This window comes from Dasypus novemcinctus, chromosome 11, assembly GCF_030445035.2.
Source record: "Dasypus novemcinctus isolate mDasNov1 chromosome 11, mDasNov1.1.hap2, whole genome shotgun sequence".
Lineage (NCBI taxonomy): Eukaryota > Metazoa > Chordata > Mammalia > Cingulata > Dasypodidae > Dasypus > Dasypus novemcinctus.
The window spans coordinates 99,083,248-99,100,782 of record NC_080683.1 but is presented as its reverse complement, the minus strand read 5'-3'; the positions used below and the strand labels follow the sequence as shown (position 1 = coordinate 99,100,782).

The following is a 17,535-nucleotide window of genomic DNA, read 5'->3' as shown; positions in this document are numbered from 1 at the left end:
TAACAGTATTTGTTCATGTATATTGTTAATTGCTTGCCTGCCTTTTTAGCCTAGCAGAGGATGGGAAGTACTTTCCTTTTCTCTCATTTCTCAATAAACTCTTTACTTGCTTGCCTATCTTATGGCATGTCCTTAAATTCCTTTATGCGGCATAGCCAAGAACCTAGAAACCAGCTGCTGGGAGCATCTTTGTAGAGTCAGCCAGGAGTACAGGAGGCAGGTAACACTCCCTGACACCTGACAAAGACTGGTTGGACACTTTACAAAGCAAATATAATAGTTATGCTGGGATTTCATCTAGTTCCAACCATGGTGTGGGACCTGCCTTCCTTCATCCTTAGTAGATTAGCTAGAGAGTTTCGCATCCTGTTAGGGAGGGACCACTGCCCCTAACCAGAAGGAAGCAGCTACAGAAGAATGACCACTGCCCTTCAGTCCCCACCCCTTTAAGAATAATGGTATAAACTCTCTCAGGGGAGAGTTAAGGCAGGTTAGTATAGGAAATGAGGGAAGGTATCTGTAACCATCACAGCTTAGACTCCACAGAGAACATGGCTATGAGACCTCACAAAGATCATGGCCATAGGACCCCACCCACAAACCCCCTGAGGCATGGCAGCTGTTTGAAAACAAAGCCCTAACCCTTACAGCTGAAAAGCCTGCCAGGAATCTGGTGATGAGGTCCAGTTTGAAACTCCCAGGCTCAAAAGCAACTCTGAGTAACTCCAAACACAAAGGCCTACCTATTGATTCCCTCAAAGCTAACAGGTGCAACTGTAGTTTAAACCAGTGGGAAGGCAGAAAAGCAACCAATCAGGACAGCAAATAGCTGAGATCCCTTCTTAATATGGGGATGGGGAAGGAGGAAAGGCCAGTCTTAAAAAAGACCCCAGGCCAAGCCTCTCCTTTGAGTAGGCCCATGTGCACTTTCCCTTTCTCTCATTTCTTAATAAAATCTTTACTTGCTTCCCTATCCTAAAAAAAACAAAAAACAAAGGAAGTGTAAAATAGGTTGGATTTTGGTAGTAAGATATTAACAGTCTTCTTGTTGCTGGCCACTGGAATCCATGCCATTGTAATTTGTTGCCTTAGATTTTGTTAATTTTATGACCTTTGTCCATGTAAACAGGTTAAAAACCTAGGAAATAATACGCTTTGGCTCTCCTAGTAGTTTTTATTCCTGGTGTTGTACTATTCTTTTTTGTTTGTTTTTGTTTTTAGGAGGCACTGGGAACAAACTCAGAACCTCCCATATGGGAAGCAGGTGCTCATCTGCTTGAGCCATATCCACTCCCCTGTTGTACTATCCTTTAAGAAAAGTTGGTTACATTTTTAAGAATTGTATTCTTAAAGGGTTGTTTTTTTTTTCCCCTAACCTTAGGGAAGTTGTAACCCTAGGTAAGTTGTAAGTGTATAGAAAAAGACTTTTTTTTTTAATATAAAAATAACTAGTTAAATTGAATTGAGTGTTTAATTTGTGTGGATAGTTTTTCTCTTATTCAGAGTACTTTGAATTTAAAGGTACAAAGAAATGATGCATTCCCTGAAGAACATCATGGTGGTAGTGGTGGAATCCATGATTAATAAGTTTGAAGAAGATGAAATACGAAGTCATGAGAGGCAGAAAAAAATCCAAAAGGAGAAAAATAATAGTTACTGCACAGACAATTGTTCTGATAGTGATTCATCATTCAATCAGGTTTGCTGTTTAGTTTTTTTCATTTATATCTTGAAATTGTGCTTAATAATCACTAGCTTCAGTAAATTCTTTGTCAGGTATTTTTTCTTCATTCTTGTTTTAAAATTCAGAGAAAAATATGAACAATAAAATAACCTAATATTAAAGATTGAGCTCATGAAATAACATCTTATGGAAATATATATTCAATGGATAATTGCATTGTATTTAAGACTATTCTTAAAGAGGTAAGGAAATAATGTATTTTGCAATTAAAAAATAATGGTCATAACAAATCTTAAGTTTTAATTAAGCAAGGCACATTATTCCTAATTAATCCTTATTAATCAAAATTTATATTAAAGAAGATGTATGTAAATAAAATATATCCCTTATACATCCTCTGGAGAAGAAGATTGCTATGAATTGTGTTAGTTTTAAAACATTAAACTTTGTTAGATATCAGGAGATTTGAGGTATTCTATTTCTCTGATGAATATACTGGAATTCCTGTCATTTGGCTACAGCATAGCTCACGTAAAGTTAGGCTACTGGCTAGATTAGCCATAGTAGAAGACAAAGGAAACTAGCTGAGCTAGTGGCATGCATCCTGTGCACGTACCTGGAACTTCCACACAGTGGACTTTCAGGCCACATGGAGTCTGTCTGACTTTGGTGTGAACCTTACCTGATATTTTTAGTGAAACGTTTTCACCTAGCCACCTACCCACATAAGGACGAGTATATTCTAAACACATACCCAGAAGGAATTTGAGAAATTTTGGTGAAATAAGAGAAATGTTGGTGACAGTTGAGACTGCAAAATTTAAGGAAAAATGATTTTTAAAGTATCAATTTAAATGTTGCTGTGCTCATCTTCCATTTCATCATTTAGCAAGATGGATCGCGCTGAGTTTTGAACGTTTCAAGTCAGTTAGATTATCTGATGTGATAGAGGAAGTGACAAAGTTTGAGTTTTTCTCATGCTGCAGCCTTTAATCATTACTTAAAATTTTTAAAAAAATATGTTTTTATTACAGAAGTTGTGAACTTACAAAGCAGTCATGTACATGTGTAGAATTCCGATATGACAACCCTTCATCAACATACCACACCACTGTGGAACATATGTTAAAGATTATGAGATAATATCATCAGACTATTACCTCTAACTATGCTCCATAGTGTACATTTGGCATATTTTTTCCATACTCCCTGTTATTAACACAGTACATTTTTGGCATTGATGCAAGAATATTACGGTATTGCTGCTAACTATAGACCATAGTTTACATTAATTATATTTTTTCCATGCTTTTCCACATTCCCGTCACCCTGCAATAGTGGTGCATATCCATTCTGGTTCACAGAAAGGCAATCTTGCATTTGTACTCTTTTTTTTTTTTTTTTAAGATTTACTTTATGATTTATTCCCCCCCCCCCCATTGTCTGCTCTCTGTGTCCATTCCCTGTGTGTTCTTCTGTGTCCTCTTCTGTTCTTGTCAGCGGCATGGAGAATCTGTGTCTCTTTTTGTTACGTCATCTTGCTGCGTCAGCTCTCTGTGTATGTGGTGCCACTCCTGGGCAGGCTGTGCTTTTTTTGCATGGGGCGGCTCAGTGCGGGGTGCACTCCTTGCACGTGGGGCTCCTCTGCGTGGGGGACAACCCTTTGTGGCATGGCCCTCTTTGTTTGCAGCACTGCAATGTGGACCAGCTCACCACATGGGCCAGGAGGCCCTGGGTTTGAACCCTGCACATCCCATATGGTAGGTGGATGCTCTATCTGTTGAGCCACATCTGCTTCCCTGCATTTGTACTCTTAACCACAATTCTCATCCATCTCTGGGGTTCACTGTGTTATTCAGTTCCTACATTATTTTCTAGCTTTCTTTCAACTGACGTTACATTCTTAGACTACTCTTTTCAAGCACAATCCCATCCATTTCCACACATATATAGTCAAGTTATTTATAACTCCTGTGTATATTAAGCATCAGTACTCCTTCACAGCCCTCCTCTTATCTCTTAATAACCTATACTCCAGGTTTTAAGTCCATGCATTTTTTTCTTCATATTTAGTTTGTATTAGTGAGACCATGTGATATTTGTCCTTTTGTGTCTGGCTTACTTCACCTAGTGTAATGTCATCAAGATTCATCCCTTACTGCAGCGTAGTATTCTGTTGTATGTATATACCACATTTTGTTTATCCATTCCTTGATTGATGGACACTTGGATTGTTTCCATCTTTTGGCAATTGTGAATAATGCCGCAATGGGTGTGCAGGTGTCTGTTCGTTTAACAGTTTTCAGTTCTTCTGTGTATGTATTCCTAGTAGAGAAATTGCTGAATCATAAGGCAGTTCTATATTTAGCTTCTTGAGGAACCTCCAAATGTCCACAAAGGCTGCACCATTTTACAGTCCCAACAACGGTGAAGGAGTATTCCTCTTTCTCCACATCCTTTCTAAGCCTTACTGTTTTATGTTGTTTTTTTTTTTAGTAATGGCCATTCTGTTAGGTGTGAGATATTTCTTATTATTGTCTTGGTTTGTATTTTCCTAATAGCTAGTAATATTGAATATTTTTTCATGTGCCTTTTGGCCATATGTATTACTTCTTTGAAGAAATGTCTAAGTCTTTTGTCCATTTTTAAATTGGATTGTGTGCTCTTTCATTGTTGAGTTGTCTGATTTCTTTATGTAGAATGGAAGTCCAACCCTTATCAGATATGTGGTTTCCAAAATTTTCTCTCATTGAGTGGGCTGCTTTTTCACCTCTTTGATGAAGTGTTTTGAATCACAAAAATGTTTAAGTTTAAGAAAGTCCCGTTTATCCATGTTTTCTTCATTGCTCATGCTTTTGGTGTAAGGTTTAAGAATGTACCACCTACAACCAGGTCTCGAAGATGTTTTCCTCCATTTTCTTCTAGGCGCTTTATGGCTCTAGCTTTTATATTTAGCTCTATGATCTGTTTTGAGTTAATTTTTGTATAAGGTGTGAAATAGGGGTTCTTTTCTTTCTTTTGGCTATGGATATCCATTTCTTCCAGCACCATATCTTTTATAGACTGTTGTTACCCATTTGGGTGTGTTTGACAGACCTTTCAAAAATGACTTGGCTATAGATGTGAGGGTCTGTTTCTGAACCATCAGTTCAGTTCCACTGATCTGTGTGTCTGTCTTTATGCCAGTACTATGCTGTTTTTACCACGGTAGCTAGATAATATAATTTGAAGTCCAGAAGTAAATGTCCTCCAACTTTGCTTTTCCTTTTTAAGCTGTTTATGTCTATTTGGGGCCCCTTTCCATTTGTTTAAAAATGCAGTAGAATTTATCAGAATTGCATTGGATCTGTATATCAATTTGGGTAGAATTGACATCTTAATAATTTTTTTTTAAATTTTTAAATTCATTTTGTAAAAATATTACATTCAAAAAATATGAGGTCCCATTCAACCTCCCCCCCCCCCACCCCACCACTTCCCCCTCCCAGCAACACTCTCTCCCACCATCATGATATATCCATTGCATTTGGTAAGTACATCTCTGGGCATCGCGGCACCTCATGGTCAATGGTCCACATCACAGCCCATACTCTCCTACGTTCCATCCAGTGGGCCCTGGGAGGATCTACAATGTCCGGTAATTGTCCCTGAAGCACCACCCAGGACAACTCCAAGTCCTGAAAACGCCTCCACATCTCATCTCTTCTTCCCATTCCCTGCACCCAGCAGCCACCATGGCCACTTTTCCCATACCAATGCCACCTTTTCTCTGTGGACCTTGGATTGGTTGTGTCCATTGCACATCTATGACATCTTAATAATTTTAATCTTCCAATCTATAAAGTTAGAATGTTCTTCCAATTATTTAGGTCTTTAAAAAATTTCTTTTAGAAATGCATTGTAGTTTTCTCAAGTGCTTTACATCCTTGGTTAAGATTATTCCTTAAATATTCGATTCTTTCTTCACTTCCTCCTCAGATTTCACATTACTAATATATAGTAACACCACTTATTTTTGAGTATTGATCTTGTTTCATGACACTCTATTGAAATAGTATATTAGCTCTATCAGCTTTGTTGTAGAATTTTCAGGACTTTCTAGCTACAGGATCATATCATGTACAAATAGCAAATGTTTTACTTCATCCTTTCCAATTTGGATGCCTTTATTTCTTTTTCTTGCCTGAGTGCTCTAGCTAGAACCTCTAGCATTTTGTTGAACAACAGTGGTGACATTGGTCATCCTTGTCTTGTCCCTGATCTCAATGGGAAAGCTTTCAGTCTTTCACCATTAAGTACAATGTTAGCTGTGGGTTTCTGATATATGGCTTTTATGTTGACAAAGTTTCCAGTTCCTATCTTCTGTAGTATTTTCATCAAGAAAGGCTGCTGTATTTTGTCAAATGCTTTTTCTGCTTCAATCCATAGGATTATGTGATTTTTCTTTGATTTATTAATGTGGTATATTTTGCTGATTGATTTTCTTGTGTTGAACCATCCTTGCATGCCTGGTATAAAAACCACTTGATCATGGTAATTAATTCTTTAAATGCATTGTTGGATTTGATTAGCAAGTATTTTGTTGAGGAGTTTTACATCCCATCTTCCTTAGGGAAATGGGTCTGTAATTTTCTTTTTTCGTAATATCTTTTTTCATCTTTACCTGGCTTTGGTGTTAAGTTGATATTGGCTTCATCGAATGAATTTGGTAGGTTGCCTTCTTGTTTAATTTTTTGGAAGTGCTTGAGTAAGATTGGTATTAAATCTTTGAATGCTTTGTAGAACTCACCTGTGAAACCATCTGGTCCTGGACTATTCATTTTGGGGAGTTGTTGATGACTGTTTCAGTCTCTTTGCTTGTGATTGGTTTGTTGAGAGTCTTCTATTCCTTCTAGGGTCAGTGTAGGTGGTTTGTATAGTCCTAGGAGTTTTTCTATTTCACCTACATTGTCTAGTTTGTTTACATAAGCTTGTACATTGTATCCTATAAGTATCTCTTTTATTTCTATGGGGTCAGTAATAATGCCCTCATTTTCATTTCTGATTTTATTTATTTGGATCTTCTTTTTGTCTTTTTCAGTCTGGCTAAATGTTTGTCAGTTTTGTTGACTTTCTCATAAAACCGGATTTTGGTTTTGTTAATTTTCTCCATTTTTTTTTTTTTGTTGTTGTTGTTCCCAATTTCATTTATTTATGCTCTACTCTTTGTTATTTCTTTATTCTGCTTGCTTAGGGAATAGTTTTCTATTCTTCTTTTAGTTCTTCCAGCTATGTAGTTAGGTCATCAATTTTACCTCTTACTTCTTTTGTAATTGTATTAGTCAGACAGAAGGTGGACTGATGCAAAGTACTAGAGATCTTTTGGCTTTTATAAAGAGTATTTTTATGGGATAGAAGCGTACAGTCACAAGGCCCTAAAGAGTCCAACTCAAGGTACCATAGGAGGTACTTCTCATCCAAAGTCTGTTGCCATGTATTGATGCAAGATGGCAGGCAGCATCTGCAAGTATTCAGCCTTCCTTCTTCCTCTTAAGGCTCTATGTCCCAGCTTCTGATCTCAGCTGTAGGCTGGCATAAGTCTTGTCTCTCTCCCTGGGGCTTAGTTTCTCTCTGGGCTCACTGCTCTGTTCTTTTCATAAGGTCAGCTGTAGACGATCAGGCTTATCTTTCTTCCGGGGGGCCTCTGCCATGTCTAATGAGCTGCCTCTCTTCCTATGTGTTCTTATTCTCTGTATGTCTGCTTTTGTGTCAGAGTCTGTTTTATCAGCCCACCAATGGGGCTGGGACTCAATGCTGAGTCACACTTTAATGATGTGGCTGAATCAAAGCCCTAATCGTAACATAATTTAATTAGAGACCTCAGCTGAGGGTAATAAAATCACAGGGTTATCCCACACAGAGGAACAGACCAGTTTACAAACAATCTATATCTCTTTTTGGAATTCATAAACAATATCAAACTGCCATGATAATAAAGACATTGAAGGTTACAAATTTTCCTTTTAGCTCTGCCTCACTGCATCCCATAGGTTCTAATATGTTGTATTCTTGTTTTCCTTTTTCTCAAGATATTTACTGATTTCTTTTGCAATTTCTTCTTTGACCCACTGATTATTTAAGAGTGTGTTGTTTAATCTACATATATTTGTGGATTTTCCCTTTTTCTACTTGTTGTTAATATCAAGCTTTATTTCATTATGATCAGAGAAAGTACTTTGTATAATTTTCATCTTTTTAAGTTTATTGAGATCCGTTCTATGACCCAACATATGGTCTATCCTGGAGAAACATCTTTGAACACTTGAGAAGAATATATATCCTGCTGTTTTGAGGTGCAGTATTCTGTATATGTCTGTTAGGTTTCATTTATCATATTATTCACTGTCTCTATTTCTTCATTTATCCTCTGCCAAGATGTTACATTCAATACTGAGAGTGGTGTATTGAAGTCTCCAATGTAGAGGTATCTATTTTTCCCTTTGATTTTTGCCAGTTTTTGCCTCGTGTATCTTGGGGCATCCAGGTTAGGTGCATATACATTTATGATTGTTGTTTCTTTCTGGTGGTTTGCCCCTTTTATTAATATATAATGTCCTTTGTCTGTAATAACAGTTCTTTTAAAATCTGTTTCATCTGATATATCTGCTCCAAACTTTTTTTTGGGTACTGTATGCGTGGAATATCTTTTCCAGCCTTTTACTTTCAATCTGTTGTAGAGAGCCTGTAGATCACTCACATCTCCTTATCCATTCTGCCTGTCTTTGTCTTTTGATTGGGTAGTTTAGTCAATGAACATTCAATGTTATTACAGTAAAGTTCTTATTTCACCCATTTCGACCTTTGGGCTTTATCTGTCATATTTGATTTTCACCACTCTTTTTATACTTTTTGTTACTTTTATTGATATAATCTTCTTTTCTAGACTTTCTTCCAAAACTCTTTCTTCTGTCTTTTCTTTTTAGACTGTACCACTGCCTTTAGATATTCCTGCAAAGCTGGTCTCTGTCAGTTTCTGTTTATTCATGAATATGATAAACTCGCCCTTATTTTTGAAAGACACATATAATATTCTTGGTTGTCAGTTTTTCTCTTGCAGTATCTTAAATATATCATACCATTGCCTTCTTGCCTCCGTGATTTCTCATGAGAAATCAGCACTTACTCATTCTTATTGGGTATCCCTTATATGTTATGTATTGCTTTTCTCTTGTTGCTCTCAGAATTCTCTCTTTGTCTTGGCATTTGATGTTCTGATCAGTATGTGTCTTGGAGTTGGTCTATTTGGATTTATTCCAGTGTGGGTACATTGTGCTTTTTTGATGCAGATATCTATGCCCTTCAGTAGGGTTGGGAAATTTTCCACCATTATTTCTTCAAATATCCCTTCTGCCCCTTTGCCCCTCTCTTTTCCTTCTGGGACATCCATGACACGTATTTTGCACATTGCTTGCTGTTGTTTAGTTCCCTGAGACCCTGTTCAATTTTTTCCATTCTTCATCTGTTTTTTTGTTTTTTTTTTGTTTAAAGATTTATTTATTTTTCTCCCCCCTCCCCCCCCGTTGTCTGTTCTCTGTGTCCATTTTGCTGTGTGTTCTTCTTTGTCCGCTTCTGTTGTTGTCAGCGGCAGGGGAATCTGTTTCTTTTTGTTGTGTCATCTTGCTGCATCAGCTCTCTGTGTGTGCAGCACCATTCTTGGGCAGGCTGCACTTTCTTTCGTGCTGGGCAGCTCTCCTTACGGGGCGCATTCCTTGAGCGTGGGAGTCCCTTACGCGGGGGATAGTCCTGTGTGGCAGAGCACTCCTTGCGTGCATCAGCACTGCATGGGCCAGCTCCACACGGGTCAAGGGTTTGAACTGTGGACCTCCCATGTGGTAGGCAGATGCCCTATCCATATCCTAGCCAAGTCCACTTCCCTTCCTCTGTATGTTCACTTTCAGAGGCTATGTCTCCAAGCTCACCAGTCCTTTCTTATGCCTTCTCAAGTCTGCTGTTATTTGCCTCCAGTGTATTTTTAAATTTTATTTTTTTGTGCCATTCATTCCCATAAGATTTGCTCTTTTTCTACATATGCTTTTAAATTCTTCTTTGTGCTCCCCCAGTGTCTTCTTAATATCCTTAATCTGTTTAGCCATCTCATTGAATTTATTAAGGAGATTTGCTTGAACACTTCTCAACTCCTTTATGTCATTTGGAGGTTTATCTTGTTCCTTTGACTGGACCATGTCTTCCTGTTTTTTGATATGGATTGTAATTTTTTGGGGGGTCTTGACATCTGGTTTACTAGATGTATTTATGCTGGATGTAGTTTCGCTCTTTAGTTTAGGGCTTTCTTTCCCTTTTTCCCTTGCTGGTTTTGTAGTTGGAGCCAAGGATGTAGTTGGTACTGTAAGCTATGGAGGCTGAAGCTGCCCATGTTGCCCCAGGGACTGATGAAGCTTCTCCCACCTTTCTCCTCTTCCAGGGGAATGGACAGAGCTATAGCCATGTGTAATAATTCAAGTCTTGCAGGCCAAGACTATCTGTAGTTGCCTGGAGAGACTGATGAAACTTCATGCCCCTTCCTTCCTTGCTTGGTCTGGGAATGGAGCTGCAGGTGTGGTCAACAGTGTTTGTCATATGGGTCCAAAATCACTACATTTACCCAGGTGGACTGACGTAGTCCTGGCCCCCCTCCTCCCTTGTCAGGGGATGGACCCTCTAGAGGGCCCACGCATCTAATCTGTGTATACCAAATCACCTGCAGTTGCCCTGAGAAGCTGAGGGAATACTGTCCCTTCTGCCCTTTAGAGGATGCAGATGGAACCACAGGTACCCAACAGCTCAATTCATGTAGGCCAAAAGTGCTTGCCCTTGCCTGGATAGGCTGAGGAAACTGCCAGACCCCTCCTGTCCTATTGGCAGTTCAGTCCCTGTAGGTCTGAAGTACCTGCCATTGCCTGGAGAGGGTGAGGAAACACCAGCCCTCTAATATCATATTGGAGGGTGGGGATGGATCCACAAGTAACCACCAGTCTAGTTCACTCAGGCTGACAGTGTCTGCCATTGCCCAGAAAGGCTGAGGAAACATAGTTCCACTCCTGTCCTGTTTGGGTGATGGAGCTACAGCTGTCCAACTGTTCAGTCTGTGTGGGCCAAAAGTACCCACAAGTATCCAGAGAGGATGAGGAAACACTGTTCCTTTCTTGTCCTTTCTGGGGGGAGGGGTGGAGCCATAGATGCCCAGCAGTCAAATTCATGTAGGCCCAAAGTGCCTGCAGTTCCCCAGGTAGGTAAGGAAGCCCCAGCCCCCTTCTCTCCTATGAACATAGGTGGGGGTAGAGATGGAATTGAAGGCACTCAACAAACCAGTTTGTGCTGGCTGAAAGCATCTGCATTTGTCCAGAGAGGCTCAGCAAATACAGCTCCTCTCTGTTCCTGTTGGGGCGCAGGGATGGAACCCCAGGTGTCTGACTATTCAGTCTGTGCTGGCTGAAAGCACCTGCAGTTACCTGGAAAGGGTGTTTGCTGGTCCCACCAGCTTCCTCCCTCCCAGAGGTAGAGCTGTAGCCTAGGCTAGGGCTGCAATCCAATCTGGGTAGAAAGAAGCTGGCCCTTACCATCACTGCAATTTTCAATGAGTCCCCCTTGCCCTCATGCCTGGGACAGAGTTAAAATGGTGGCTACCAGCCTCTTTCTGACTTGGACAGGTTCAAACTTTAGCTGTTTTTAGGATTATGCTTAAGTCAGACAGATTTACTCACCAGTAGCTAAAGTTGGTGGCCAACTGTCTCTTCCTCCCCTGCTTTTGGGAAGTAGAGCTTCCACCTCCAGCTACAGAATAGCTCTCATGAGGGAATGATGTGCACTGGCCCCCATGGTGTGGAGTGTTCTCCTCATGCTTCTTCACTGCACATGGGCAGTCTCCTCCTTCCGTTCTTTCAAGGATGTTGCAGGATGTTCTCCTGGTCTCCTGGGCCCCCCAAACAAGTGCTTTAGTTAGCCCTGTGTGATTACTAACTGCCCTATAGTAAGACTTGACTCTTGGAGCTCCTTACTCAGCTGCCATCTTGCCCCTCCTCCCTCTTAGCCATTACTTTTTTTTTTTTCGAGGTACTGGGGGCTGGTGATTGAACCTGGGACCTCATATTTGGGAAGGTGGTGCTCAACCACTGGGCCACATTGGCTCCCCGAGTTGTTTTTTTTAATTTTTCTCTATTTTCAGGATGCGCCAGAAAGACTGAGGAAACACAGCTCAAGTGGTTGCCATATCCACTGCCCTCATTATTTTCTTAAATTTGTTTTTGTTTTAGAACAACTCTGCAAAATAAAGTCCTGCTTAATTGTTGGACAACATTGTTTCACACAGACATCAAACAGGCCAAAAACAAAAAAACAAACAAAAAAACAAAACAGCAATTTCATAGACCAGGGGGGAAAAAAGGATAAAAGGAAACCTTTATCTTTGGCCTTTTTGACTATGTCATTCAAATCAACTACTTGTAGTACAGCTAAGTACATGTACACACAAAAAATGCTTATTCTGGAATGCTCAGAATAAGGGTATGCATTTTTTTCCCTTTTCCAATCTGCCAATCATTATTTGTTGTTGGACTGTTTCGAAGAAGGTGGGATATAGAGATTTTAGTTAAATTGAATGCAATCAGAAGTCTTGTTCAGTAGGTTTACTGAACTGTTTCTATTGATCAAGGACTTTCTGGAATTGAAAGGCACAGAAAAACACAGCTTCAGAACAAGATAATACTTTCTTGATTATTTGATGAACCATCTGAATACTTTGAAACACAATAGGAAAAACAGAGCATTTTTCATTTGTTAAAAAAAAAAATGAGTATTCAGACCTAAGTAGTAGAGGGAAGTTGAGTAGCTGACAGTTGAGAGATTGCTAAGTCCCAAATGTTAATTTTTCCCCAACTTGTGAGAATCCCAGAGTTTTTTTTTTTTTTATTGACTTTGTAATAATATTACATTAAAAATATATATGTGAGGTCCCATTCAACCCCACCCCCCCACCCCCCCTCTCCCCCCCCCCCAACAACACTCGTTCCCATCATCATGACACATCCATTGGATTTGGTAAGTACATCTTTGGGCACCTCTGCACCTCATAGACAATGGTCCACATCATGGCCCATACTCTCCTCCATTCCATCCAGTGGGCCCTGTGAGGATTTACAATGTCCGGTGATTACCTCTGAAGCACCATCCAGGGCAGCTCCATGTCCCAAAGACGCCTCCACCTCTCATCTCTTCCTGCCTTTCCCCATACCCATCATCCACCATGTCCACTTTTCCCAATCCAATGCCACCTCTTCTATGTGGACATTGGATTGATTGTGTCCATTGCACCTCTATGTCAAGAGGAGGCTCAGATTCCACATGGATGCTGGATGCAATCCTCCCATTTTCAGTTGTAATCACTCTAGGCTCCATGGTGTGGTGGTTGTCCTTCTTCAACTCCATCTTAGCTGAGTGTGGTAAGTCCAATAAATCATATTGTAGGTGCTGGAGTCTGTTGAGGCTCAGGACCTGGCTATCACATTGTCAGTCCAGAGATTCAAATCCCCTAAATATATCTTAAACCCCAACGTTAACTGCACCTCCAGCACATTAGCATGAAAGTCTTATGAAGGGAGATCCCATCTGAGTCCAGATTCATCACACATAAACACCATTTCCAAAGAGGGGCCATCTGCCCTGGTAGTTAACCCCATTGGCCATGACCATAACTCTCATGGGTCTCTTTAGCCTTCAAAGGAACCAATATCTGGGGGTTGTATCTGCTTTATCTGTCTCTCTGACTCTGCTCAGTTGTGCATGAGGGCAATCCTTCTGCCAGCCTCCAGACTCTTTTTTAGAATCTCGTAGCCATATAAACTCATTTCTCCTTTCCATTTCCCCCTTACTATAGGTCAAACAGCATTTTAAAGTCATGGTATTTTCTGTAGACATGGATATTCTGCTGATCCGCATTGAACCTTCCGTATAAGGTCCTTTTCCAGTTGCATCATCAGTTGGTATTTGATAGTGGTCCCTCGTTGCCAGGGAGGCTCATCCCCGGGTGTCATGTCCCACGCTGGAGGGAAGGCATTGCATTTACATGCTGAGTTTGGCTTCGAGACTGGCCACATTTGAGTAACATGAAGGCTGACAGGAGGAAATTCCCAGGCACAATGTTGCTCTAGGCCTTGTTCTTATTTTAGGTTTATCAGCTCACAAGCATAGTCATTAGCATCAGGGGCTCACTGTTGAACCCTCACTCCCTCCTGGTCCCCGCCGCTGTACCTGGGAGACTGTCGCTGCTCCCCTAGGGACCACGACAGAGCACCACTGGCCAGGAACCCAGTACCCCCCCTGCTGTGGTTTTTAATTGTTGCCACTATGAGTATATCCAGTCATTACCATGCACCCTGGACATATGTTCTGTACAGCTCCCTGTCAGCCATATATCACCTGTCATTGGTATCCCATACCAGTATCCCTCCATTGCCATTGTTGAAACACTCTGTGATCCAGAACTCCCCCAAATTTGAAGCCCAATATAATGTCATGGTCCCTTACTAGGGAATGGCATATAGCAATGGGTTTAAAGGATAGATAAAGAACTTGGATAAAGTTAGATAAAGAACTTAGATAAAGAATGTTGAATTGAAAAAATTCCACATCCTATCCTTTTTTTCCCCCCCCCCCCCCCTAATTATTCAGCATTTCTTCACAGGAGTCCTAGACCACAGCAGTGCATATATATAATATACAGCACTCCCATACATCCACCACAAAACCTTTTTCCTTCCACAGCGATACTCTTACACCCTATTCACATCATATTTACTTAAGGTGATGTACAGAGTCTGAGATATTAGCTTTCTAACAAGGTAATATCTGTGCTTACATTATGGTGCATACTTTAGGATACACAGTTCTTTACATTTTTAGTTATCCTATGTTTTACATTATGGTTTACATTATCAGTCTGTCATCTCCTATATGTTATGGTGTAATATTATATGTTTTATATCCATCCTTGTGTACTCTCAAGAAACTCCTCTCTTGCCTCCCATTTACTTTGGTTCCACACATTTAACGTCCATTTTCCCTTCCACCTTGGTGCCCACCATGACAGCCAACCTCCGTTTCCTGAGGAACCACTTCCAGAGATAGATGGAATAGTGTTCAGGGCCTAACTTGCTCAACTGCCCCAATGCCCTGGGAGCCACCCTTTCTCTCGAGGGATACAGTTCCCTCTATTTGGTGGCATTAGTCCTCCCCAGGATGTGGGTCCACCCCCACTCTCACTACTTGGGATTCTACCCCATGGTGTCACCCACTCTGGCAGAATGAGCATTTAGACATTCCCCAGGAGCCCGTCCTGCATCAGATCCTCCCCTCCGAGCATTCTAAACAGGTAACACTCTTTATTATATTTTGATATGATTTTCTCGGCATTTTACTCTCCACCACCTCCTGACCCTCTCCTGTGTTCGTATGCTACCCCTCCCTCCCCCCACTTTTGGGCAATGTTACCCAACCGTCCCTCCCCAGCCACCCTCAAACCCGTAAAGCCCCAACCAAAGGCAACCCCTTGCCCCCATTTTATTTCTTCTTTGTGTTCATACTTACCACCATCTCGTCTTAAATTCCACCCCTGCAGACATCGGCTCATATCCTTCCTCCACCCTCCGATTTCCTGTAAGCCTATCGTTCAGTCTCTTGCTATCTAGGGCAGCTTGTTTATTTCATATCATTGAGGTCATGTAGTATTTGTCCTTCAATGTCTGGGTTGCTTCACTCAACATAAGGTTCTCAAGATTCATCCATGTTATCACATGTGTTTGTAGTGTGTTTGTTCTTACAGCCGAGTAGTATTCCATTGTGTGTATATACCACATTTTATTGATCCACTCATCTGTTGATGGGCATTTGGGTTGATTCCAACTTTTGGCAATAGTGAACAATGCTGCTATGAACATTGGTGTACATATATCGGTTTGTGTCCTTGTTTTCAGTTCTGCTGGGTATATACCCAGCAGTGGTATTGCTGGGTCATATGGCAAATCTATGGCTAGTTTTTTGAGAAACCGCCATACTGTCCTCCAGAATGGTTGGATCCTTCCGCATTCCCACCAGCAGTGGATGAGTGTTCCCCTTCCTTCACATCCTCGCCAGCATTTGTATTCTTCTGTTTTTTTCATAGCTGCCAATCTTATGGGTGTAAGATGGTATCTCATTGTAGTTTTGATTTGCATTTCCCTGATAGCTAGAGATTTGGAACATTTTTTCATGTGCTTTCTTGCCATTTGTATTTCTTCTTCGGAGAAGTGTCTGTTTAAGTCTTTTTCCCATTTTTTAAATGGGTTGTTTATCTTTTTATTTTCAAGATATAGGAGTTCTTTATATATGCAAGTTATAAGTTTCTTATCAGATATATGATTGCCAAATATTTTCTCCCACTGTGTGGGCTCCCTTTTTACTTTCTTGACAAACTCCTTTGAGGTGCAGAAGGCTTTAATTTTGAGGAAGTCCCATTTATCTATTAGTTCTTTTGCTGCTGGTGCTTTTGGTGAGATATTCATAAATCCATTTCCTATTACAAGGTCCTGTAGATGTTTCCCTACACTGCTTTCTAAGGTTTTTATGGTCTTGGCTCTTATATTTAGGTCTTTGATCCATCTTGAGTTGATCTTTGTATAAGGTGTGAGATGGTAATCCTCTTTCATTCTTCTACATATGGCTATCCAGTTCTCCAGACACCATTTGTTGAATAGGCCACTCTCTCCCAGTTGAGAGGGTTTGGTGGCTTTATCGAATATTATGTGGCTGTATATGTGAGGTTCTATATCAGAGCTTTCAATTCGATTCCATTGGTCTATGTGTCTCTCCTTATGCCAATACCATGCTGTTTTCACCACCGTAGCTTTATAGTATGTTTTGAAGTCAGGTAGTGTGATTCCTCCAATTTCGTTTTTCTTTTTCAGTATGTCTTTGGCTATTCGGGGTCTCTTTCCTTTCCAAATAAATTTCATAGTTAGTTTTTCTAGTTCCTTAAAGAATGCTGCGTTGATTTTTATTGGGATTGCATTGAATGTGTAGATCAGTTTTGGTAGGATAGACATCTTAATAATGTTCAGTCTTCCTATCCATGAACAAGGAATATTCTTCCATTTATTTAGGTCTTCTTTGATTTCCTTGAACAATCTTGTATAATTCTCGTTGTATAAGTTCTTTACCTCTTTAGTTAAATTTATTCCTAAGTATTTGATTTTTTTATTTACTATTGTGAATGGTATTTGTTTCTTGATTTCCTCTTGATCTTGCTCATTATTGGTGTACAGAAATGCTACTGATTTTTGCGCATTGATCTTATAACCTGCGACTTTACTAAACTCATTTATGAGTTCTAGAATCTTCGTTGTAGATCTCTCAGGGTTTTCTATGTATAGGATCATGTCATCTGCAAATAATGAAATTTTGACTTCTTCCTTTCCAATTTGAATGCCTTTTATTTCTGGTTCTTGCCTCAGTGCTCGTGCAAGTACTTCTAAGACAATGTTAAATAGGAGCGGAGACAGTGGGCATCCTTGTCTTGTTCCTGAGTTTAGAGGGAAGGAGTCTAGGATTTCTCCATTGTAAACAATATTGGCTTTAGGTTTTTCATATATACTCTTTATCATGTTCAAAAAATTCCCTTGTATTCCAATCTTTTGGAGTGTTTTTATCAAGAAAGGGTGCTGTATTTTGTCAAATGCTTTTTCTGCATCAATAGATATAATCATGTGATTTTTTTCCTTCAATCTGTTTATGTGGTGTATTACGTTCATTGATTTTCTTATGTTGAACCATCCTTGCATACCTGG

The 17,535-nt window shown here is 40.1% G+C and overlaps 1 protein-coding gene across 2 annotated transcripts in view; it reads left to right on the top strand.

The window, feature by feature from the left end:
* Positions 1-17,535, top strand: part of TBC1D32 (TBC1 domain family member 32) — a 251,432-nt gene that overhangs the window by 16,624 nt on the left and 217,273 nt on the right. For both annotated transcript variants that reach the window (XM_058307341.2, XM_058307340.2), the window contains exon 4: positions 1,522-1,699. In XM_058307341.2, the coding sequence (XP_058163324.1) occupies positions 1,522-1,699 (178 nt within the window). The remainder of the gene's footprint in view (positions 1-1,521; positions 1,700-17,535) is intronic.